Source organism: Crinia signifera, chromosome 4 (genome assembly GCF_055691185.1).
Source record: "Crinia signifera chromosome 4, ASM5569118v1, whole genome shotgun sequence".
NCBI lineage: Eukaryota > Metazoa > Chordata > Amphibia > Anura > Myobatrachidae > Crinia > Crinia signifera.
The window spans coordinates 287,088,360-287,114,342 of NC_139220.1; the positions used below are offsets into that span (position 1 = coordinate 287,088,360).

The 25,983-nt window shown below is 43.6% G+C and overlaps 1 protein-coding gene across 1 annotated transcript; it reads right to left on the reverse strand.

Annotated features, from left to right (window-relative positions):
- Positions 1-588: 588 nt before the first annotated feature.
- STAR (steroidogenic acute regulatory protein) lies at positions 589-25,068 on the reverse strand. The gene is made up of 7 exons (XM_083179878.1): positions 24,776-25,068; positions 20,322-20,435; positions 20,066-20,193; positions 17,645-17,803; positions 3,908-4,092; positions 3,722-3,815; positions 589-1,978 (listed from the first exon to the last, which is right to left on the reverse strand). The coding sequence occupies exons 1-7, from the start codon at positions 24,837-24,839 to the stop codon at positions 1,865-1,867; spliced, it is 858 nt and encodes a 285-aa protein (XP_083036004.1). The 5' UTR covers positions 24,840-25,068; the 3' UTR covers positions 589-1,864.
- Between the last annotated feature and the right edge of the window lie 915 nt (positions 25,069-25,983).

Below are 25,983 nucleotides of genomic sequence, written 5' to 3' on the forward strand. Positions count from 1 at the left end.
CCGTACGGAAGGCGGGGTTTAGGACGCACGGTTCAATTAGAACGGGGCTGAAAACGGGAGCGCGCACCTGGCGGTCTGTCCAGTCTTGCTGGAACGAGAATCTGGTAGGAACAAATGACATTTGACGATTTGCTCCCAAACACTTGAAAACGGACAAAAATGTACGTTCAGTACTCCATTTGATTTAACAAATTTATCTGAACATCTATTTTTCCCATTATTTCCTCCCACACATTACCATATTTTTGCTCCAACCACAAAGATTGGACAGATAATCTTATAGAGTGTATCCAGCTTTAGAACTTGAAAGACCTATTTCTATTACTTAAGATGAAAATGTATATATTTTCTGTGGAATGAGTAATTTTCATGTGTAATTTCTCTATACAGATGTGTCCTGTTAGAATCTTGCTACTTAGGATATGGAGCACAACTGAAAATTCTTCAGATTCGCAGGTATGGCTGCAAATGGATTGCAAAATTTCAGTTTAGGAATATAAATTCCTAAACTGAAATTTTAAAAACCTTAAATGCGGGACCTATTTACAGCCAAGCAAATAAAATGTATAATTCTACTAAACATTGCCATACATTTTCCACAAATAAGTAAATCTCCAATTTCCATGTGTTCATGAAGGTGCACCAATCAAGGCAGCCATTTTGTGACTGAATTAACATTCTTGAAATCGTAGCCAATAAATTCACTAGTTTATAATGAAATATGACTTTATGAAAATGCAGTTTCCATTAATGAGAAACAAGTAGCATCAAATAAGCATCAGTGTGCTTCCTTGTTGATAGCCAATTTCTAAGACTGCTTTTGCAAAATAGATGCCTCCATTGTTTGTAAGGCAGAGGTGTTACAGAGTCAGATGAAATGGCTATTCCACAGGTCCTCAAACTCGGTCCTCACAGTGCATGTTTTGTAGGTCTCCTCACAGAATCACAAGTGAAATAATTAGCTCCACCTGTGGATCTTTTAAAATGTGTCAATGGGTCATAAATGCACCTGTGCACCTGCCGGGTGACATGGAAAATTGTGTGGGGACTGAGTTTGAAAACCCCAGGGCTATTCCAATCACTTTGCAACAAATGTGCACCATTTTATCTGGATAAACTTTTCATAACTATAATTTGTTAGGAGACTTCAAGCCACTGCAACTATAAAACCTAGAAACGGTTTTATTTTTTTTATTTTATTTTTACTTGGTTAGGAAGAAATGGAAATTTTTGAAGATTTTAAAATGAAGTCAATGCATAAAAAAATCGATGGGGAATACAAAATTGAATTGCCCTCACATTGTGAAGGCAGCCATTTTGTTATTATATTCTCAGAATGTAGCCTAACTAGAAACTATTACAGCATGCCTAGGTAAATTTCACTGATCACTAGGATAGGGATCAGCATACAAAATGGGTGACTACACTGTGCCTTGACAGGACAATGGGCATATTCAGAACTGATCTCAGGGCAAAACCACGTGTACTTCAGGTGGGGCATATGTAACGTCAGAGATAGATTTGGGTGTCATTTTCTTTCTTTCTGTAAATACTGGCTGCTTTAATTTTAACTCTGCAATTTAGTTTCAACACACCCCACCGAAATCTAACTCTCTCTACACATGGTTTTACCCATTTTGAGAACAAATTTGCCCTGTGATCAAGTCTGAATTAGGACCAATGTTTCTTCCAGGAAGTCCATTATAGTGAAATCTTACATACAATTGATAAGGAATATGTTTCAGAGGCTTATAATACTGTTTAAAAATACTCCTTAAATGCTACACTGGTGGCCATTTTATGCAACAAGGTTTAGTATCTTGGAGCAGCTGTCATAGATTAGGAACATGTAAAAGATGTAAGGTTAGCAGAGTGAGAGGCTGGGGGAGGACATGGTGATTCGGCTACGGAGATGTTTGGCAAAATCCACTTGTGTCTGGGACAGAACTTGGTTGATGATAGACTTTGGCAGCCACCCCTGTGAGAGAGAAAATATAGTATTACGTGAATACATAGATAAAAGCACATGGCTGTACGCAATGGCTTCCAATCAATGGGAACAAATACTGGCCAGACACACCATACCCAGAAAGCAATTGCTTCCATTCAGTGGTGACTAGGGTTACCACCTCATCCCTTTAATTCCGGACACATATTAATTACACAGGTTCTGTGGCTGGCTGACTTCAATACTCCATTTCACCTGGTTTTAAACTGCCATGAACCTGTGTAATTAATATGTGTCTGGAATTGAAGGGATGAGTTGGTCACCCTAGTGGTGACATATCTTGACGCGGACACCATATAAGTACTGCATCACCTCGCATGGCTCGCCACACTTCAGGCATTATTATATTCTCACTATGCGGTAGATGTATGAAGCAGCGATAAGGGAGGAGAAGTGGTCCATGGCAACCAATCAGCTGCTCTGTATAATTTTATATTATGCAAATTATAGATGTTACTTCAGTGCTGATTGGTTGCTATGGGCCACTTCTACTCCGGCTCACTTCTCCCTTATCACTGCTTCATACATTTACCCCTTTATGCCCACTTGGATAGTAAAGTATGAACCAAGTAGGTCTACAGCAAAAAAAACGCATTTCGACCTTGTGGATATATATTTAGCAGGCTGCACAGGCCAAGAATATGGCAATAAGCAACTAAAGAGTAAATCAAAGTGATTTAGTGCAGTGGCCCTCACCCCAGGCTTATCTCTTGCCAAGGTCGCTGTCACACCACTGACTGGATGGGGAAGGTCTGGACTGCCTACTGCTACTGCTAAGAGCTTTTATCATAAACATTCCTGTCGTTCATTTTATTATTCATTTTAGATATACTATTCGTTTTTTACATTTTGTTTAAAGTGGATTCAGTGGTAACAACTGCTGGCAGGATGCACCATACACTGAAAGCAATGGCTTTGTTTAAAGTGGATTATTCCCAAATGGAAAAATACAAATCTATCCACACCAAACATAGAACGTTCCAAAGAAACAACAACAATTTATGTATGATTACATTGTTATCCTATAGAGGCTTATACATTACATTTCATTTCAAGACATTTGCAGTGCCTAAGCCTCGGTAGATTGGTGAATAAACAAATGTCAATGTCTGACTGATCCTTTTTAGATTAAACTAATTATTTAAACAAACCAATTATTAATGGATGTGTGCATCTGCATTTGGTCATATAAAATAAATTGCCACCAAAATGTTCCAATTGGCCATGGTCTATGACGGAGCATGTAGTGCAAAGCACCAATCACTGAGTGGCAGGGAGCATGACTTGCCAACTTGTAGGGAAAGTAAAAGTGCATGAATTAGGAAGAGGTCTGAGAGCATTACATGAAATGTTGGGAGGTCTGTGGCGTATGTAAAGAGCATGTAGAGAAGTCTGATATCATGGCGGGTGATCAGAGTGGCATGTTAGAAGACATGGCATCTGAGGGCATGTGGGGTGTTATGGACCATGTGGCAGGTACTAGTAGTATTTATGAAACACAATTGCAGCAATGGGGAGCAATGTACCCATGAGTAGTATTCAAGCAGTAACTTGGTGATGTCACTGGTATGAATACATTTGATAGGCTGCATGCTGGTTCAGCACACAAAATGGATCCCTTCACTGTGTGTAGGTCACAACTCCATTATAATCACAGGACATGTTTGTATTTAGTGTATGTAATAGTAGCAATACAATGTAGATGGAACGTACCTTCAGGTCAATGCTGAGAAGCCAGGTTAGTTTGGTTTTTGATGGGTCTTCTAGCACAGGGTGTAGAACCATACATGTGGGCCCATTTTCTGCCCTGGAATGTAGCATATATAAGGGTATTTAGTATATCTATACATAGCGACGTAACATTTTACACTCTATAATGTAAATTTATACTGAATGTACCTAATATACCCTTTCTGGTCCGGCATTCCTCCAAATCTTGTTGACATCCCCGCGAGGATGCAGGTGGACCCTCTCCTCTTGTTGCATCGGACACTCACAAAATCCCTGGGGCCCACAATATTCCCTGCAGTCTTTGCTGCTTTCTCGTGTGTTATCATCGTGTCCTTTCCAATCCTCTGGAGAATCTGCGCAGAAGACAAATATTTTATCTTTTCTATACTTAATGTGATTAATAAAATGTACTTATATTTTAATTTAACCAATGATATGTTTATCACATATCGCTGTTCCCTTTTGTCCTATTGTATTTACCATTTGTAAGGACCCTGCATTCTCCTTGGACAGCCGCTATGGTTGTGCCGGTGTGGCGATTGGTTGGTAAATTTCTGATGTAAGCCTCACTGACCCATCTCTGCACTGCCTACTTTTTAAGCCTGTACCCACTGTCTACCATTTACCTGCGGACCTTTTGACCATGTTGCTCTATTTCATATCGATTATATGGGGTCTTCCTACCTAGACAGTGTAGATGTTTTATACCACACCCATTTAGGATGAGGTTGCAAGAAAATGTGAGGGGGTTAGTTTGAAACTGCCTCATCATCGGCAGCTCCAGAGGTAGGGTTGCCGCACAGTCCAGAATTCAAATTAAGGGAGGAACACCAACTGCCAGGGAGTCAGTTTCACATGGCAGTGGGTGTAGCTCCCCTATTTGAACTTTGAACTGTGCTGCAGCTGCTCCTCTGGAGCCTTCCTTGTGTCTCATCTATGTTCAGAGGTTAACGAGGAGGAAGTTTTTTTGGGGGGATCTGCACTATTATTCTCCTATTGATTATTTATGGGAAGATAGGGTCATAACTGACTATCATAACAGAGGAATCCTCAAATTTACATCACTATATACTGCTGTACCCTAGGTCCTTAAGTTATCAAGTGGTGGTCAGTGGTGCACCCCCCAGTTATGAACATCAATACTTAGAAAAACAAAAAGAGAAAAGAAACTCGGGTGAGGTGCAATCTACGTTTGATATTTAATTTTATATAGGTTTTTAATTGTTTTCCAATATAGGTAAATTTAAGTGAAACCCTTAATTAGTATATGAAATTATATTTGTACCCTGCGAATATTTATAACATTGTATTTATTGTGCCAGCAGGAAGGATTATTGACTATTCCTTATGAAAATTGCCCATCATATCTCCACACAGGAATCATCAGTCTCCAATCACCTTACTTGCTGCACCCATTAATTTATCTTAGCTCAACTATTTCACTTATTGTTCCCTGCCATTTATGCTGATGCTAAAAATGCCACATGTATGAACATACCTCCCGACATGACCCTCTTCAGGAGGGACACTGTGCTCTGCTCCTGGACTTTCCTCTTCATGTATGATTGCCATCACCTGTTTTCAACAGGTTTACTAATACGAAAGGTGTTTCACCACAGGTGATGGCAATCATACATGAAGAGGAAAGTCCAGGAGCAGAGCATTGTGTCCCTCCTGGGGAGGGTCATGTTGGGAGGTATGTATGAATAACAAGCTGCAGCACTTATGATTGCTTAAATACCTGTTCACTTATAAATTCCAAATTCTTGCCTTTTCAATGTGAGAGTACATAGGCATATACATATATTATTGGGTGCAGCAAGTAAGGTGATTGGAGACTGATGATTCTTGTGTAAAAACATCACAGAGATCCCGGCTACTGAACTGGTGGGAGCAGTTCTTGTGATCAGTGTGCAATTACTGCACAGTGTTAAAGCGATATCCAGTGCCGTAACTACTGTAAGGCAGCCCCAGCAGCTGCTTGGGGGAGCAAGCAGCAGCAGGGTCTGTGTGGGCGCCGGCAACCACTCAATGCACTGACATGCTGCTGTCTGCCGCTGCCCACTGACTGAGCACTGGAGGCGAGTCAGCTGCAGCGCGGGTGGGGCCATGGCAGAGAAGACAAATCCCCCCACTGATTCAATTGACTGTACACAGAGCCAGCTATTGGCTACTGTGTACAGGATGGGCGGGTGGATGTGCGTGCTGGGGCGGCCTGTGATGCGTTGGAGCCAAGGGAAGCAGCAGTGTCTGCTGGTCTCTCTTCCTCTCTCCTGCTTTAGCTTCTCCGTTATGTGTGTGACGTCATCGCTGGGGAAACATGCTGGAGAGGAGCCTGGAGGGGGGGGGGGGGGTGGGGGGCCACAAACTTTTTGGCAGGGGCGAGCAAAATTTATAGTTACGCTACTGGCGATATCCCTGGCATTTTGAGAAAATGACTGTGAAATAAGATTGCTTATATTACAAACAGTTGAGAAGAGGCAGACAAATTGGCCTGCAAGAATTCTGTCCAGTGTTACAGTGTAATTCATCTGTCTAGTTATAGTATTTAGCAATACATTGTTGCAAACTAGCTACATGCTGTTAGCCACAAGAGCAATGTGTAACACAGATACAGATGTGTGGGTGGGTACACCCCAGTACGATATGGGCCAAAACGAGCCAATTTAGATACAATCTCGACCAAATGTATGTAAATCGGCTGTGTTTTGGGTCATTTAGCTGCCCTTTTGATGCGATCCCGATCCGATGCGCGGCCCTGCGGGTCGTTAGGTCTTTTCCGAGATCCTACCTGCTGCAGGTAGGATCTCAGAAACGACCATTGTAGTGGGTGCGGGTCGCGATTGGATCGCGATCACATCAGGGGCTTTTTCTGTGCGGGTCAGCTGCCCCTGTGACGACCCGCTCGCATGCAGCATCGTGCTGGTGGGTACCCAGGAACAGTTTTATGCTAGAAATATATATATATATATATATTTGAATTATGTACGATCTTATGTTGACCTATCATTATATCCTTATCATCCACCCAATTGGGAATGAAAATTGATAACATCGATGGGACATCGATAATAAGGAGATATGATGGGCAATTTTCATAAGGAATAGTCAATAATCCTTCCTGCTGGCACAATAAATACAATGTTATAAATATTCGCAGGCTACAAATATCATTTCATATACTAATTAAGGGTTTCACTTTACCTACATTGGAAAACAATCAAAAACCTATTAAAAATTAAATATCAACAGTAGATTGGGGTACTAGCGTGCACCCCACCGAGTTTCTTTTCTCTTTTTGTTTTTCTAAGTATGTTCAGAGGTTACTCAGATAAAACATCACTATAGCAACACACAAGACTTATGTTCATCTTAGGTGACGACTTAAGAAGCATGGCTGTGAAAATGTACAAGTTTGTCAAGCTATTGTTTTTAGTCCATTATCTCTCTTTATAATTATTATTATTGGGATTTTGAGTCTTAAGACCATCTAATACATAATGGTTAATAAGTATGATTTCTTTATCATTTAAACTTGTAGGATGTTCTCCTTCGGTCGCATACAATGAGTTGCTATGAGTATCGGTTATAGTGTGTACACACGGTACTATTTGCCTTCCCATGTTGACGATATAGTCAACATCGAATCGGATGCAGATCGCAAGGGTTTTACCCTTGCGATCCCGATCCGATCCCGATGCGCGTCTTGTCTGCCTTGACTATATAGTGCCGATCTGCACTATATAGTCAGACTTGTATGCAAATCGGATGTGCCTTGCGATCTGATTCCGATCCGATCGGATCGTGGATAGTATCTTAAGGCACATCTGACCGTGTGTACACACCATTAGCCTTACATAATGGAGACTTTGTTTGGTTGCCCATAATGCACCTGCCTTCCCCACTGTCACCTTTATTCTCAGATTCACCACTTAACAGGACTACCTACCGGGTTGGGATCATTTGGTCTATTGCATTAAGGTCGAAAGTCATTAGGTCGAATCCATTAGGTCGACATGCTAAAAGGTCGACATGACTCTAGGTCGACATGGGAAAAGGTCGACATGATTCTAGGTCGAAAGGTCATTAGTTCGACAGGTCATTAGTTCGACATTGTCTATGTCGACATTCACAAGGTCGACATGGGGTTTTTCACTGTTATTTTACCTGAATGTCAACACAGTCGACATGGACACAGTTTAAAGTGCACTGCATCCCCTCGCATCGCTCGCTGCGCTCGCAATGCGTCGGGCACGGTGCCTCGCTACGCTCGGCACACTATTTTATTCTCCCACCACGCCCTAGTGGATGGTAGGGCATGAAATACCGCCTGTCGGCACATGTTGGCTCAAAAAACAGTGAAAAACTCCATGTCGACCTTGTGAATGTCGACATAGACAATGTCGAACTAATGACCTTGTCGAACTAATGACCTTTCGAACTAGAATCATGTCGACCTTTTCCCATGTCGACCTAGAGTCATGTCGACCTTTTAGCATGTCGACCTAATAAATTCGACCTAATGACTGTCGACCATAATGCAGTAGACCAAATGACCGCATCCCCTACCTACCTCTTACCCATGTTGTTACAGGGAGTAACAACAACATGGTAAATTGCCCCACCTCATGGGCCAGATGTACTAAGCTTGAAAAGTGATCAAATGGAGAGTGATAAACCACCCACCAATCCGCTCCTAACTGCCATGTTACAGACTGTGTTTGAAATATGACAGGTAGGAGCTGATTGGTTGGTGGTTTATCATTCCTTATTTTATCACTTTTCAAGGCTTAGTACATCTCGTTTCAAGTGAGAGATGCTGCTTATAGCACGCTTACCCAAGGAGTGCAACCTCCACGGCCTGTACAGGACACTATACCCCTCCAAACGCAGGAGTGTCCATGTCTGCTTGGTGCGGGCGGTTGGCATAATCACCCACCACCATTTCGTCCATCTCCGTCCACAAAGGGAGGAAATATGATTCATAGGGAATATGAATATCATATCATAGAAATATGATTCTAATATCAGCATACTGTATATATGCAGCCTAGCCATCAGGACTGAATCAGGCCCTAAGTCACCTGTGCTCAAGCATGGATATCCTTAAATATTTTACTGTAATAAAGGAGTTTGGAAAATTCTGCCCCAGTGTAGAGAAAGCTGCCAGCCTGGTCTTTGTACCACCTCAGACACGTGTGATTGCTAGTTATGTGGCCAAAGCCGCTGGGGAATATGGGGCAGATGTATGAATCCTGGTGAAGTGATAAAGTGGAACGGTGGTAACGCAGCAGCCAATGACCTCCTAACTGTCAAGTTTAGGCTAGGTTTGAAAAGTAACATTTAGGAGCAGCTTGGCTGGTGTGTTATCACCTTCCACTTTATCACTTCACCAGAGATAAAGTGCCAGCCAATCAGCTCCTGTTGGTTTTCAAATACAGCCTGAGAACTGTCAGAAGCTGATTGGTGTGTACTTTATCTCTCTCCACTTTATCACCCTCCAAGCTTTTATACATTGGGCCTGATTCAAAGTTGATCGCAAAAAAAAAAAATCTTTCTCAAATGGGAAGAACTATGTGCACTGCAGGTGGGGTAGATGTAATGTGCAGAGAGAGTGATTTGGATGGGGTTTGTTCAAACGGAAATCTACATTGAAGTCTGAAAATAAAGCAGCCTGTATTTACCCTGCACGGGAACAAAATAACTCACCCAAATCGACAGTCAAAAGTTCGACATGAGTTTTTAAAGATTTATTTGGTAAAAACCGACTTGTTCACACTTAACCAATCACATGGGCATAGAGTTAGATTATAATAGTGTGCCAAGCGCAGCGAGCCATGCAAGGGGACACGGTACACTTATATTATACAGTGCTCATGTCCACCTTTGCAGACATAGACATAATAAACCTGAAAAACTCATGTCGACCAGATAGTTTTATTGACCGTCGACCTTTTGACTGTCGACCAATAGTTGGCGGCTTTTTGAATGTAGACCTAGATACTGTAGATCTAATATACCATAACCCAGTGGTTCCCAAACTTTGGCCACATCATTCATGATTGGCAGCCACAGGCACCGGTTTTGCCCATTACATTGACAATATTTTGTTTGAATTGGTCCTGGACCACCAACCCGAGACACCCCTGCAAGGGTTCCAAGGCACCCCAGGGTGCCACAGCATACAGTTTGGTAACCACTGGCATAAACAATCTGCCCCACCTGCCGGGCAACATGGTTTTGCCCATTTGAGAAAGATATTGCATTTGTGATCAACTCTGAATCAGACCCAATATATGTTTGAAAATTAAAATAAATGTATTAACAACAAGACACCTGCCAGCATTAACCTTAGTGGAGCAGAATATCACACCAAGGAAACCGCATAGGAAAACAGGACAGAAACCCTGGAAATCAGGCCAGACACCCCAGGAGGGATAATGGCTGGATTAATCTCCCACAGAGAATGTTATTAACTTGTGCAGACATAACCTTTCCTTCCATGAATATGACGTCTTTCCTAAGGGACGCTGCTTTTGTTCTGACAGGCAGTTCAGGGTATCTAACACTATTCTGGATGGCATTAAGATTGTTAAAATGCACAATTGCATACATTTGTCTTCTTCAATGTTAATTCTGACTAGTGCTACAGCTAGGAATGATGTCACTATAGTGACATCAGCCTGACTAATAGGGCATCAGTTCCTGCTGGAGACTTCCAGCTTTGTGTGTGTTCCCCCTGCACCCCCCAGGAGCTAATGGCCTTGCCTCAATGCAAAATGGATAAAATAGCAGCATTTCCTGTTGAAGGGGGTAGGGCCTAATGACACCGTTTGTCTGACCACGCCCACCTTCTCTCCAGACATCTTCCAGAGAGAGGGAAACAATAGCAAAGTAGGCATGTCTCCAATGCAGTCTTCAAGGCACCCTAAGGCTGGTTTCACACACTCCGGCTCCTGCCGGACGGTGAAATCCCGCACGGCCAGGGAGCCGTGCCGCACACATTAGTTGTGAATGGACACTATTGTGTCCATTCACACGGGACGGCCACGGCCCGGCCGCACGGTTGCAGCCGGATCCCACCACTGGAAGGGACGGCTGCCGGGCTGTGGCCATCCCTTCCATGATAAACTAGTGTGTGCGGCACGGCTCCCTGGCCGTGTGGGTTTTCGCCGTCCGGCAGGAGTTGGAGTGTGTGAAACCGGCATCAGGCTGGTTTCACACACTCCGGCTCCTGCCGGACGGTGAAATCCCGCACGGCCAGGGAGCCGTGCCGCACACAGAGGTTTATCATGGAGGGGATGGCCACATCCCGGCAGCCGTCCCTTCCAGTGGCGGGATCCGGCTGCAACCGTGTGGCCGGGCCGTGGCCGTCCCGTGTGAATGGACACAATAGTGTCCATTCACAACTAATGTGTGCGGCACGGCTCCCTGGCCGTGCGGGATTTCACCGTTCGGCAGGAGCCGGAGTGTGTGAAACCAGCCTAACAGTCCAGGTTTCAAGGACAACCATGCTTGCACACAGGTGACTTAATTATTACCACAGTCATTTTTAATTATGTGTTCAACCATGCATATCCTTAAAGCCTGGAGCCTGGTTCTATTTTAAAAATATGAATGAAACCTTATAGGTTAAAAAAAAAACTGAACTGTTGGTGCGCTGAGGCCGAGTTTAGGAACCACTGGTTTACGGGATAAGTGGCACCACCACATTTACTGAAAATTATATATTGTGGAAGTTATTATTTTAATTACATTGATGACCTTATGTTTGGTCACGAGAGATTTCTGTTTTTACAAAATATTAAAACATCTATTTATAAAACTACTGGTGAGATGTACTAAGCTTTGAAAAGTGATAAAATGAAGAGTGATAAACCACCAACCAATCAGCTCCTACCTGTCATTTTTGAAACACAGTTTGTGACATGGCAGGTAGGAGCTGATTGGCTGGCTGTTTACTACTCTCCATTTTATCACTTTTCAAGCTTAGTACCCTTAATAAGACTTCCGTCAGGTGGTTGACACTGATTTGTTGTGTCATTGTTGTGCTGTTAAATAAACCTATTGTGAGTAACACTATTCTGAGAAAGGATAATTAGTAGCCTCATTACGTACATGCTATAGGGTTGCCTACTTTTAAAGTCCAGAGAAGCCCAGAGAGGAGACTGTCATCAGCACTTCGTGGGCGGGGCCTGATGTAGAAGACAAATCCCCCAATTTTGGAGCAAAGGGATCACCACCAGGTGATAAAGGCGCTTGGCGGGTGAGTCGTTTTGTGGGCTGCTCACACAGAGGGGAGGTTCAATCCCCTAACATGGTATGTACGAGGTAAAAAATGGAGGGATTTGTCGAGCGCTCAAAAGATTACTGTAAATAATATAAAAATTGATTAGGTATACAGCTAATAATACATTTGATCAATTGGGTATCACAAAATATGAATTAATTTAATTATCACATAAAATAAGAAGAAGAATAAAAATACAATTAATATAGATGCACATAAATTTTTACATAAAACATGAATATATTGCACTTAAGAGAGATCTTGAAGGGCATACAGTAAACCACTTGTTATTAATTATGAGTTAATAAGGACAATGGATACTTAAGTGAGTCCCGCTTTTTCCAAAATGGTGCTCTTCTCTTGTTAAAGGTTTGTAGTCCCCACGTGGGATGATGGAAAAGGGGGGGTGGGGGGGCTGGGGTATGGGGGAGATCCGGATTCAGCTGGTACTTGTGGGTGTCCAATTTTTCCTGCTGGAGACCTTGATCTTTGATTCCACTGGTGGGCAAGATAGAAAAACCTCACTTCACGAAAAGAAGGCTCCAGAAATTAGCAGGTAGTAAGTTACCCAATTTGTACATCCAGTTTAGGGGTGCCGGCAGGATATGTGGTGAGTCCGTGGGGGACAAGAGGAGTCGCTGGTTCAAGGGGAATAAGTGGTGGTATCCAGAGTCCAGACAAGGGTTAAACCTGACGCGTTTCGTTGTGCTAAGACAACTTTCTCAAAGGTATCTTTAGCACAACGAAACGCGTCAGGTTTAACCCTTGTCTGGACTCTGGATACCACCACTTATTCCCCTTGAACCAGCGACTCCTCTTGTCCCCCACGGACTCACCACATATCCTGCCGGCACCCCTAAACTGGATGTACAAATTGGGTAACTTACCACCTGCTAATTTCTGGAGCCTTCTTTTCGTGAAGTGAGGTATTTCCATCTTGCCCACCAGTGGAATCAAAGATCAAGGTCTCCAGCAGGAAAAATTGGACACCCACAAGTACCAGCTGAATCCGGATCTCCCCCATACCCCAGCCCCCCCCCCCCCCCCCCCATTCCATCATCCCACGTGGGGACTACAAACCTTTAACAAGAGGAGAGCACCATCTTGGAACAAGCGGCACTCACTTAAGTGTCCATTGTCCTTATTAAGTCATAATTAATAACAAGTGGTTTACTGTATGCCCTTCAAGATCTCTCTTAAGTGCAATATATTCATGTTTTATGTAAAATTTTATGTGCATCTATATTAATTGTATTTTTATTATTCTTCTTATTTTATGTGATAATTAAATGAATTCATATTTTGTGATACCCAATTGATCAAATTTATTATTAGCTGTATACTTAATGAATTTTTATATTATTTACACTAATCTTTTGAGCGCTCCACAAATCCCTCCATTTAAATCCCCCAATTTGCGGGTCTTCGAGGAGGAGGTAGGGCTAAACGTTGCTATTTGCATCTTTAGCCCCTCCCCTGAAAAGCTGTCAATCGCCGTAATTTACCACCACGGCCAGGGAGATTCGGGTGGTTTCGGCGGTATCCGGTAGGGTTGCCCAACTTTCCAGGGTGCTGGGAGGGGGATCCGATTTTCGGGAGCCTCCCGGCCATTCTGGTAGGGTAGACAGAAGTGACCTACACACGTAGCAACACTGCTGAGCATTCTGAGTGATGCTAGATCGTTCAGGACACAGCGATGTGTCAGCGCTGTGTGCTGAATATTCTGTCAGAGTCAGTGTTCTGCATTGAGAACACTGACCCTGTTGACCCCGGCGATTAACTAGATTTATCCAGCATGCTGGATATTAATCACCGATCGATTGTAACACGCACGGACGCGCATCGCTATCGCTATGGCCCCTACACACGGAGCAATGTAGCTCCGTGTGTAGGGGCCATAGCTTACGCCTCTAAATCGCTATGTGTGTGGGCCCCATTAGGCTACACTGTCATTTAATCACTGACAAATATCTGCCATTGTCAGCATATAGCCCAGGACATTATATGTAATGCAAGCAGAAAATAAAACCGAGTAACCAGACCATCACAATGATAATAATGACTGAGATTACAGCATAGCAGACAGAAGGAATGTTCTTTACAGAGAAAAGCAACAGCAAGGTCATCCTGATAATGTGCCAAGGAAATAAATATATCAAATGATATGAAACCTGTTTTTGCCAAAAGAAACACAAACTGAGTATAAAGAGGCAGCATCATTGTGATAACAGCCTAATCATGATAGGTCACAGTACTTAACATCCTAATCCTTCCAGAAAAGAGAGGCGCATGCTCACTTGCTGAATCTAATTATACCAATATTAGACCCATAGGGGGAGTATTAACCCATTGTGCCAAGTGAATTTGTCAAAATAGGTGTGAAAATTGCTAAGCAAACATTTTTATTCATCATAATGACCTGTCATGTTTACATAATATAGGAAATATAATCTATTCTTACACAACATTTGTTATTTTCATTTATATAACAAATGTGAGCGACGCTGGCATTTTTAGGGGATTTTTGGATCATCTCTCACAGATGTTGGCACTTAAATGGTAAAGGAGGATACCAGTAAATTTAACAGTTAGAACATAATGGGCTAAATTTACTGAAGCTTCTAAAACTGGAAAGAGGTAATGTTGCCTATAGCAACCAATGAGATTCTGTCTTTCATTTCTCTATTGCATCCTATAAAATGATAGATAGAATCACATCTTTTAATTTTTAGAAGCTTTAGTAAATGTACCCCTTATGCTCATAATCATACACAGTGGCGGATTCAGGGGGGGGGGGGGGCACCCGGGCACGTGCCCCCCCTGTCATTCAATTTGTAGATGAGGACCAGAGCTTTCCAACGAGCCCAGCTCCGCCTGGCAAAGCTGTAACATTTTTTTCCCCATAGGATAATATGGGACCCGTCAATTCCGACCCCCACCCAGTTCCGATGGCTGCCAGTTCCCCCCCTGGCATCACAGGAGCTTGTGGTTGATGTCATTGAATTCCAAATTGCTGGGCCTTCAATATGATACCAGGATGGTCCATATCGGTCAATCGGTTCCAGAGATATAGCGTGTAAATCGATTTTTTTTCTTTTTGAAATGTAATTTCATGGCTGTTCATGTTCTTTGAGGGCAGATTACTCTGGAACCAAACGTTCCAGTTTCACTGGCCCAAAATCATTCAAAGCCCACTCAAAAGTTCTTCAATATGATACTTGTCTCATGTAAATGGGTCAGTTAGTTCCGAAGATATAGTCGGTTAAATGAGATAACTGGTTAAAGGGGGGTGGGGTGGTTTTCTCTCCCCCTCATACCAGAAAATGCAGGGACTAGGCTGGTGTAAAAGGGGCCAACCTGGGAATGCATTTTCTGGTGTGAAATGGGTATTATTTCAAATAGCTGGGACCTGCAGTGCTCGGAATACAGCCAGGCTCTGCCACTGTCAGTGGCTATCACTTCTGCCTGGCGGCGGCTGTCCCCCATTTACCACGAGCATGTATTCCCCATTGGCAATGAGCATGTAATCCCACATGGCAACAAGCATGGAACCTCTGGCAATGAGCATGTAGATAAGCAGCACTTACTGTATGTAGCATAATTTTTAATAGGAATTATGGTGTTTGGCATAATACATAATGGACATCATGCCGTGTAACTTAACGTGCAATGGACATTATGGTGTAAATCGGGCATGTCCAACGTTGGCCCTCCAGATGTTGTGAAACTACACATCCCAGCATGCTTTGCCACAGTTTTGCTATTAGAGAATGCTAAAACTATTGCAAAGCATGCTGGGATGTGTAGTTTCACAACATCTGGAGGGCCAACATTGGACATGCCTGGTGTAAATGTTTAATGCGTGCCTTTGGTGGACAATGTCCCTGTTTATGAAGCGTATTGTGAATTTTGTCTTAATCTGTGTGGCATTATGTGAATTCTGGCTCAATCCGTGTGGTATTATGTGAATTTTGTCTCAATCCATGTGGCACTATGTGAATTTTGGCTCAATCCGTGTGTTATTTGAATTTTGGCTCAATCCGTGTGTTATTATGTGAATTTTGGCTCAATCCTTGTGGCATTATGTGAATTTTGGCTCAATCCTTGTGGCATTATGTGAATTTTGTCTCAATCCATGTGGCACTATGTGAATTTTGGCTCAATCCGTGTGTTATTATGTGAATTTTGGCTCAATCCGTGTGTTATTATGTGAATTTTGGCTCAATCCTTGTGGCATTATGTGAATTTTGGCTCAATCCGTGTGGCATTATGAGAATTTTGGCTCAATCCATGTGGCAATCCAACTACATCCTTCACTTTTGTTGCCATGGTGGGCCTGTGAACTTTAAATGCCAGGGCCTATTTTTAATCTCATTGCCACCCTCTCTCTGCCGCTCTCTTAGCATGTGCACTGGCACCACTAACACTGGCCCTCCCCCACCTAAACCCTCTTTTACCATGGTGCCCCCCCTGTCATTTTATCCTGGATCCGCCCCTGCTCATACAGTATTCCTGGAACTCTTTGTAACCTGTAGATGGCAGCACATACAGACTTTTATACTTCACACATATTGGCCCTTATACAGATCTGAATGCAGTACAAATTTGTTTGGAAAATGGGCAAAACCATGTGCACTGCAGGTGGGGCAGATGTAACATGTGCAGAGAGAGTTACATTTGGGTGGGGTGTGTTGAAACTGAAATCTAAATTGCAGTATAAAAATAATGCAGCCAGTATTTACCCTGCACAGAAACAAAATAACTCACACAAATCTGTTAGATCTGCCCCACCTGCAGTGCACATGGTTTTACCCATTTTCCAAACAAATGTGTACTGCGGTCAGATCTGAATAGAGGCCATTGTGCAGACAGAGCCAGATTAACAATGGGACAGACAAGGCTACAGCTCTAGGCATCCACATGCCCATGAGAACAGCATAATGATGACCAGCTGCCCAACTGGGCAGTAAGTTGAACATGAATCATATACTGTATATTAAAATTATACTTTAAATTTTCCTAACAAATATGTTGTCATTTTTAAACTTGTACTTATTTCGGGAGCTATTAGGGCTAATACCAAACAGCACTCGCTGCACCTCCTGTTCTTCTACCAATAGGCACTTGGTCTTCTCCAGATCCAGGCCCATGTGCCCTTTAATCTGTCTCTGTCGCAGCTCTCTACAGAGGTCATTCTCATCAGCAGTTGAACAGGAAGTTGGTAAGTGAGCAGGAAGTAATAATAATACTGTAAGTAGGGATGGCCATTGATGGTCACCATTAATGGCACCATTATTGGATATCCTCTATGGTGTAAAAACCATATGAAGGGAACCAATGATGATTTAGCCCACTAATGGTCACCCCTGCTTTAGTGAGCAGAGTTGAAGGCAATCTGAGCCCCAGGACCAGCTTGGCCAGGCGCGAGTGGCAGACCTAGGCTAAGTGTCTGGACCCCTTGGAGAGGTAGCACCGATGGTGGGAAACCATCTGGCTGTCCCACTCCCCATCAATGGTAAAAGTGATTACCATTGGTCATCAATGTTTAAAAAAAAATCTATGGCCACGCCTAATAACAAGCTGCTTGCTTCTATGGAATTTTCCAGTTTTCCTACCTTCACTTCCTTCACATTAGGATTCCACTCCCCCATTTTCTCCATGTTGTCCACCAGTTCTCCATACACATTATCCAGAGGCTTCTCTACAACGGCCTCCAGCTTAAAGACCTTTCCGATGTCTGGGAGAACTTTACTTAGCACTTTATCTCCATTTTCCTATAGAAGGCAAACATAGAAATTAGATGTGCAGACCACACGCAGAGACGCAGAACATCGATGATAGCTGATATATTAAAACACTGTGTGGAAATCTGTTTCTGTGACTGTTTCTATAAATCTCAGTGGGAAAAAAGGTGTTCTTGTATTTTAACTTCTAAAAAGGGTAAACATGTTTACCAATGACCACATGCTGGTGTACTAAATATATGTGACTGATGCTAAGTTGGACTGGTGCAGCAGGCACAAACATAAGCTCTAAAAGGTTAATTTACTAAGATGGGATGTTTCCCATTGCAACCAATCAAAATGTACTTCATATTTAGCACCTTCTAGAAGATAATAAATAGATTGCGTATAACAACATCCCAGGTGAAATTTGATAGCAGTGTAAATGATTGCCGCTTTAAAAAAACTGGAAATTTCTTACCAAATCTCTCACTTTCTGAATCTCTCATCCTATTACATATCACCCCCCCATCGTCGATCGAACTCCCATCTTACTCCGATCGAACTCCCATCTTAGTAAATAAACTTAAACAACCCACGTGAAAAAATGATGTCCCTAATCGCGGGCCGGATTAAAGCAGGGGCAAAAGGGGTCAGTACCCCTGGGTTGGCATGTTTTTTTTTTTTTTTTATTATTATTATTTTTTAACTAAAGGTTTGCGCATGGGAGTGCTGCAGCTTCGCCTATCTGCCAATGTGACAATGATTAATTGTGCTGAGCATCAGGTGCCAAGGCACACTGACTGCACAAGTGTGCAGTGCATTACTGGGAGTTGACTAAGTCCCATGACACTTTGCACAAGATTGCAGAGGCTGAGAGGTTTGTGCTGAGCTCTGATTGGTGGAGCTCATTACATGCTTCTCAGGCCCATGGAGGACAGCAGCAGCAGCCTAGTCATGGGAGGGTTTTTAATCAGAGGCAGCACTGGGACTGTGAGGTCTCCTACAGTCCTACAGAGTAAGGTGCAGAGGGACAAACACAGGCTTTTCATGTGGTATGTATGTATGTATGTATGTATGTATGTATGTATGTGTGTGTATGTATGTATGTATGTATGTATGTATGTATGTATGTATGTGTGTATGTATATGTATATCTCCCCCCTGCAGTTACCCATTGACCAAGTTTATACTGTCTTTACTGTGTTTTGACAGTGTAATATTCTCCCATGCAGTTTTCGACCAGTAATGACAAGTGCAAGGGGCCCCCTGAAGGCTTAGTCTGGCACTGGTGCTGCCACTACTAATGTGTGTGCTGCCACGGGTATGGGTGAAAACCGTGCCCGGACAATAACCCGGAATGCTGAACCGGACATCAAACTCTGCATTCTGGAGCTTGTAGTGTCCAGTTCGGGGGGTGTCCTGTCTGGGAGTGTCCTGGAGGGGGAGGGGGGCTGCCTGTGACAGCTGTAACCACGGAGAGGAGGAGGGGGAGAATAAAGCCTCCTTGTATGGTCCGGGCATGTAGCAAAAACTGGAACGGTCCTGACCACACAGGGAGGCTGTCCCTGGTGATAGCTATCACAGGCATCTTCCCGAACAAGACACCCCCAGGACGGGACACCACAGGGACCGGACACTACAAGCTCCCGACTGCAGAGTTTGATGTCCGGTCCGGCATTCTGAGGTTTTGTCCGGGTCTGGGTCCCTGCTGCCACAACTAGTGTGTGGGTTTTTCACTAAGCAAGCAGGCCAAAGTGCATCTCTGCATGGGCCCTATCATATGTAAGTAGCAGTGGTACTTGTGTATTATCACGGTGCCCAATTTGACTATGTATGCCGGCGTAGAGATTGCATCTCATGCATACGCATGCGATGCAATGCAATGGTACTTGTTAAATTTCATGGTACCCCTGGCTGTGGATCACATCGCATCACACACAAATCGCATGCGATGCCATGCAATGCAATTTAAACACCCCTCCCCCCACTATCCATGTCAACCCGAAGCGTGGGGAGCGCAGCGAGCCCCGCGAGGGGACACATTTGGGTGGGTCATTTTGTTTCTGTGAAGGGAAAATACTGGCTGCTTTATTTTTACACTGCAATATAGATCTCACTTTGAAGTAAAAACCCCACCCAAATCTAATTCTCTCTGCACATGTTACATCTGCCCCACCTGCAGTGCACATGGTCTTGTCCATTTGAGAAGGAATTTGCCTTTGCAAGTGAACCAGAATAAGGGCTATAGAGAGCCACAAGGTGCCAATTTTAGTGATATCAGTTTTAAGGTAGAAAAACATAGTGTCATACCGCCACAATCTCCACTTTCCACCCGTCCTGCTCGCTCAGGATACTCATTGACTTCTTAAGTGCTTCTTCTCCCTGTTTTATGTAGGACACTTCAAGCTCATTATAGATCTTCTCTTCTAGTCTGGAACCTGACAATAGAAATATTTAATTAACTGTACAACACACAGCTACCAGCCTTGGTTATGGTGACTGGCTGGCTGTTCCCACGCCCATACAATGACAAGAGCCATACAAGAGGAAGAGGAAAGGGACCTACTCAATAAGGAACTTCTCCTTCTGACTTGATTTATCCATTGACTGGGTCCTGGTCCAACTAGAGATAGCTTTTCCAGTTCATGTGAGAGGGCGACAGCAGCTGTCCTTCTGAGACCTACAGAGATAATAACACAAATATATCTGTAACACTAGTATTGACAGAAAATTATTTTAGGCACAAAATTGGCATTGACCAGTTCCGGATTATATCCTGTGGAGGCCCCGAGACAGTTGAAACCTTGGGGACCCCTAACAAATTATCTCCTAATACGGTCGTACCAATCAACAGCCTACCATCAAGAAACTGTGATGTGAATTTGATGTGTAGGGTTTGCGCTATAAGTTGTTAATGGGTACATTATTTTAAAACAGGGATGCTTAGCCCTCCCAAAAAATGTGTTCCCGCTCCTGGCCCCCCTCCCGGCAGGCAAGCTTCCCACATGCCCCCTACCCTCCTGAGGTTGAGAACCACTAATTTATTACAATGTACTATTTAGAATAGAAAATTGGTTTCACTGATAATTTGTTTTAAAGAATGGTGAACATAGATTTCACTCCTGACACCCTACAAGTCTGTGTGTGTGTGTGTGTGTGTGTGTGTGTGTGTGTGTGTGTGTCACAGCCAGAAGAGAGCAATGTGTCAGTAAAGCACATTACCAATTAAAGGCAGGGTTGCCAACTCTCCTGGAATGTCCGTGAGACTCCCAGACTTCCTGGGACATTTCACGGACTCCCCAGTGTGTATGGGCCCCCAAATCTAAAGGCTCATACACACTGGGCGACTTTGAGCTGAAAGCCACTCAAAACAGCAGGTTTGAGTGGCTTTCAGCTGAAAGCTGCCCAGTGTTTATGGCCCAGCGATGAGCGGTGAGCTCCCGCATCATCACTGGGAAAGCCGCTCATCTGCAGATGCAGATGAGCGGCTTTGAGGATGGCTTTGCATAGCTCTGCGTTCTCTTCCCTCCGTCGGCGCCGGGCAGTGGGAAACCCGCTCAGTGTGTATGCACTGAGCGGCTGTCCCCGCAGCGGTGATTGTCATCATACATAGTCATAGTCGCTCAGTGTGTATGGACCTTAATTCTCTCTGCAGGTATTACATCAGCCCCACCTGCAGTACATATCTTTTTGTCCATTAGAGCGCGATTGTGCCTAAGGGCCAGATGTATATACTTCACAAAGTGATAAAATAGAAAGTGATAAACAGCCAGCCAATCAGCTCCTACCTGTCATGTTACAGGCTGGGATTGAAAAATAACAGGTAGCAGCTGATTGGCTACTTGTTTATCACTCTCCAATTTATCACTTTTGAAGCTTGATACATCTGGCCATTAGTGAGTGAACTAGAATAACCCTAGTTACTGCCCATAGGCTATGTACTGTGTCATGTGAGTCCAGCAACTATCACATAGAAATGCATTTATTTACCACAACATTGGATCACACATACTATATATATCACACATCCTATATAAACAACACATACTATATAAATGGCACATTATATAAATTACACATACTATATAACTAACAAATACTATATACATTAATGTAAGGTCTAACGAGCAGGGCCCTCTCTCCTCGTGTGCTTTTCTAAGAATATATCTCTGCCACTGTTATAATTGCATCAGTGTCCGCTGCTGCAGATGTCTTTTATTTACCATGTACTTGTCCTAATTTGCATTTGTACTGTAAATCACTATTTTCTTGTTTTGTTCTTTTGCTCATCTGTGTATTGTCAGGCACTGCAGAACCCTTGTGGCGCCATATAATAAACGATGATAATAATAATAATAATAATAATAATAAATGGCATATTATATAAATTACACAAAAGAGGGGTGATTCACATTCATTATTTTTTTTTTTCGAATTCGGCCCGCTTCTGATGTTTTGGGGACTGTGCATGCCTGTTAATGCACATGTGCAGCCCCCCCCCCCCCTGCAAATGCCATTGGTGATTTTCACAGTCGCCGAGGCTTTTGCAGACATCGGGGTGGACAGGAAGCTAGCGCATGGGGACGCCCAGGGATCCTGGGTGTGCCCACAAAAAACGGTGGGTGCACCCAGGAAAACGCTGAGCGTCCCCATGCGAATGCAGGCGTGGCAAAGCCTACCCAGTGCGGGCGGCTGATGTCACACAATGTCAGTGCCCGTTGTTTGAATGATTTTTCTCCATTCACTCACATATGAATGGATGTGTGAGCGTACACATCTATTCGCATGCTCCTGAAAGGATTGGCAAGGAGTGGGCATTCGCCCGGCAGACAGCGTTTATCCGCCTGCTAAGCAGCAAATGACCGCTGCTTAGCGAGCGGACTGGAATTAGGCCCAATATACAAATGGCACATTATATAATTTACGCATACATCATAACTAACACATACTATATAAATGGCAGATTATATACATTACACATACTATAAATGGCACATTATATATACATTACACATACATACATACGGATGTTCCACGATAACTCCTGAACGCTTTAACTAATCGTCTTCAAACTTTGCACACTAAAGGGACAATCTAAGCTTGAAGATGGGTTTAATCGGACGAGCCCATAAGGGTCCATGCTATTTCTCTTGTTTCATGCATTGTGATATTTCGTTGGGAAGCTTATGACTTTCTGAATACAACCAGGGCCACTAAAAGTGCCACCGGGCCCGGTTAAAAACTAGCGTGGTCAACAGGAGAGTCGTGGCCAAATGAGTGGGGGCATGGCCATGCCTCTGTAAAAAAAATTTGCAGGGGGTGCAGGCTGGGTGCCACCGCACAGGCTGCTGCTGCAGCTGCCTCTCTCCCCCGCTCAGTGGCAGCCTTTCTCTCTACCCCGACTGCCCGGTCTCTGCGGTTGTGGTATGGGGTTCCGACAGTGGGGATCCCAACAGTCAGTATCGTCAAGATTCCGACTGCCGGTGCTCTGACAGGGGAGTGAGCTCAAAGAAGCCCCTTGCTGGCTCGCTGCGCTCACCGTGCTGCGGGCCCGGTGGCTCGATACGCTCACCACAGGTTCTATTCTCCCTTGGGGGGGTCATAGTCCCCCACAAGGGAGAATAGCCCCTGTGAGTCAGGATTCCCCCTGTCGGAGCACCGGCAGTCGGGATCCCGACGTCGAGATACTGACTGTCGGGATCCCCACTGTGGGAGCGTCATCCGGCACCGATCTCTGCAGTGGGGAGGGGGCGCGGGACCTGGGCCCCAACAGACCCGGGCCCGGGTAAAAAGTACCCCCTTATATAAATTACATATACTATATAACACAGTTTGTATAAATGTCACATTATATAAATAATACAGACAGTACGGATGGTGTAATGGTTAGCAATACTGCCTCACAGCACTGAGGTCATGGGTTCAATTCCCACCACATCAGTAACTGTATGGAGTTTGTATATTTTCCCTGTGCTTTTGTTTCCTCCGGATGCTCAAGTTTCATCCGACAATTAAAAATATAACGGTAGGTAAAATGGATCCTAACATAATAATATATATATAACACATACTATGTAAAAGCTACAAAAACTACTTCTCATATAAAACAAATATTGTATCAGAACGGAAGGACACTCCGAAACATCATGGGGAAATCCATGTCTAGGATATAGGCCAGTGGTTCCCAAACTCTTTTGAATCAGATATTTCCCAGGCATCCCTAGGCTACAAAAATTGTAGAGAATTAAAATGAAGTAGACATTATTTTTATGTCATCCTTAGGTTCAGTTATGTGGTAAGGGGCGGGATTTGCCACTGATTGTCCACAAAGTTTATGACTGGCAGCCTATAGCACTGGTTTTGTTTATTGCATTCATCATAAATAATTTTAGTTGGTCCTGGACCGCCAACCCAGGAGACCCCTGCAAGTGTCCTGAGGCACCCCAGGGTGCCACGACATACACAGTGATATAGGTACACAAAAGAACATGCAGTGGTTTCATTACATTTAAATCCTTCAGTATCCCACTGACAAATACAAGAAACACCTCCATAAGGGACCTTATTCTGGTTGGTTCGCACTGCCGCGTGCGCTTGCAAGTGTGAATGGTGGGCCGGTGTACCACCATTCGCAAAGCGCAACCTGGTTTACTTGCAAGGATGCGAATTCGCGTCAGAGCGAATGAACCAGAATATCCCCCAGATTTCTTCTGATCAGTAGCACTGGACCTGCCATAAAAAGCATCACCACCAGCCTCTGTGGATAACTGCTGACAGCACATAGATCAGTGAGGCTGACTTATCAAGTTGACTAATTTTTAAAACAAAAACAATGTTCAGTTGAAGACCATAAAGCAAGAATCTCACATGGAAATATACAAAATGATCTGCTCCGAAGATACAGCAGATGAGAAGATCAGAAAGAAAACGAGTGATTATAAATAATCTGGGGATCCCCTGGCCCTCCATTGACACATCTCCCTTACATCCATCAGCATTAAGACCTCTACATCTGTTTACCTGTCATGTTGCGCAGATGTCGGTAGGATATCCCAGCACAGAGCTTGAATGTGGCAGGTAGCATGACTTAGAACAGACGTGGGTATGGATGCTGGGTGTAGATGCTCAGTAGTTCTCACTTCAGTATATACTGGGTGTCTGTAGTTGCCAAGTGTCTGCAGTCTCAGTGGAATGTACAGATGATGGGTCTACGTCTGTTGGAGGTCTGTAGGTGCTTATGTCCAGTGTATTGCCAGTGACAGATTAGATGGTGAGGGTATGTTACCCCTGAGTATATATGATGTGTGCAGCTGGGCAGGGTCCAGAATGCTGTTGAAATGCTTCTGCGTGAAGGATGGTGTGCTGTAACGACACAGATAAGAACACAACATCATTTACAGGGGGCCAGCAGGAGCAAGGACAAGAGTTACACAAATATGTCAGTGATGATTAAGCTCTGATTCAAGGCACCAAGGCAAAGATGAAGCAACTATTAGTGTGCCATTAACCCTATGTACAGTATAAACAGTATATTACATATACAATCTGTGTCTGATTTACAGTTGCACACTATCCTGTCCATATCCGGATTCATAGTCGCACGCTATTCCAGTGGCGTAAGTTTGTCCCAGTTTCCTGGAGGCAAGATGAATATTGGTGGCCCCCACACACATACACACACACACACAACAATATTCAAAATATATATAGTCTGTTATGAAATATATATTATATACTATATATATATATATATATATATATGAATGGTATACCCAGCGCACTCAGTCCAAAAGTCCTTAAATGCAACAATGTCCGAAAAGTCCCACAAAGTGTGCGGCTCCACTTTAGGATCAACCACGAATCCTACACCTACAACTTGACAAAGGGGTGCTGCCCCGAAACGTTGGTTGGTTTTTCCATGCTTTAAATACACTGTTACACCAAGACCCAGGAGTGCCAGTCTTTCTTTACCTGCAATACCTTCACCAGGACAGGCACCAGGGCGGACGACCACACGGAGTGAGTGCCCGGCCGTACTGATATATATGTATATATATATATATATATGTGAACAAAGGTGCGGCACTTAGGACTCTCAATATCAGAAACGACAGTACAGTGTCATATTTTCAACGTCTCATTGCTCCTTTTATTGGCACTATCGTCAGGATGCAAAGAGGTAAAAGTGAAAAAACTTTAAATAACATTACAGGTGATCAGGAGGAGGG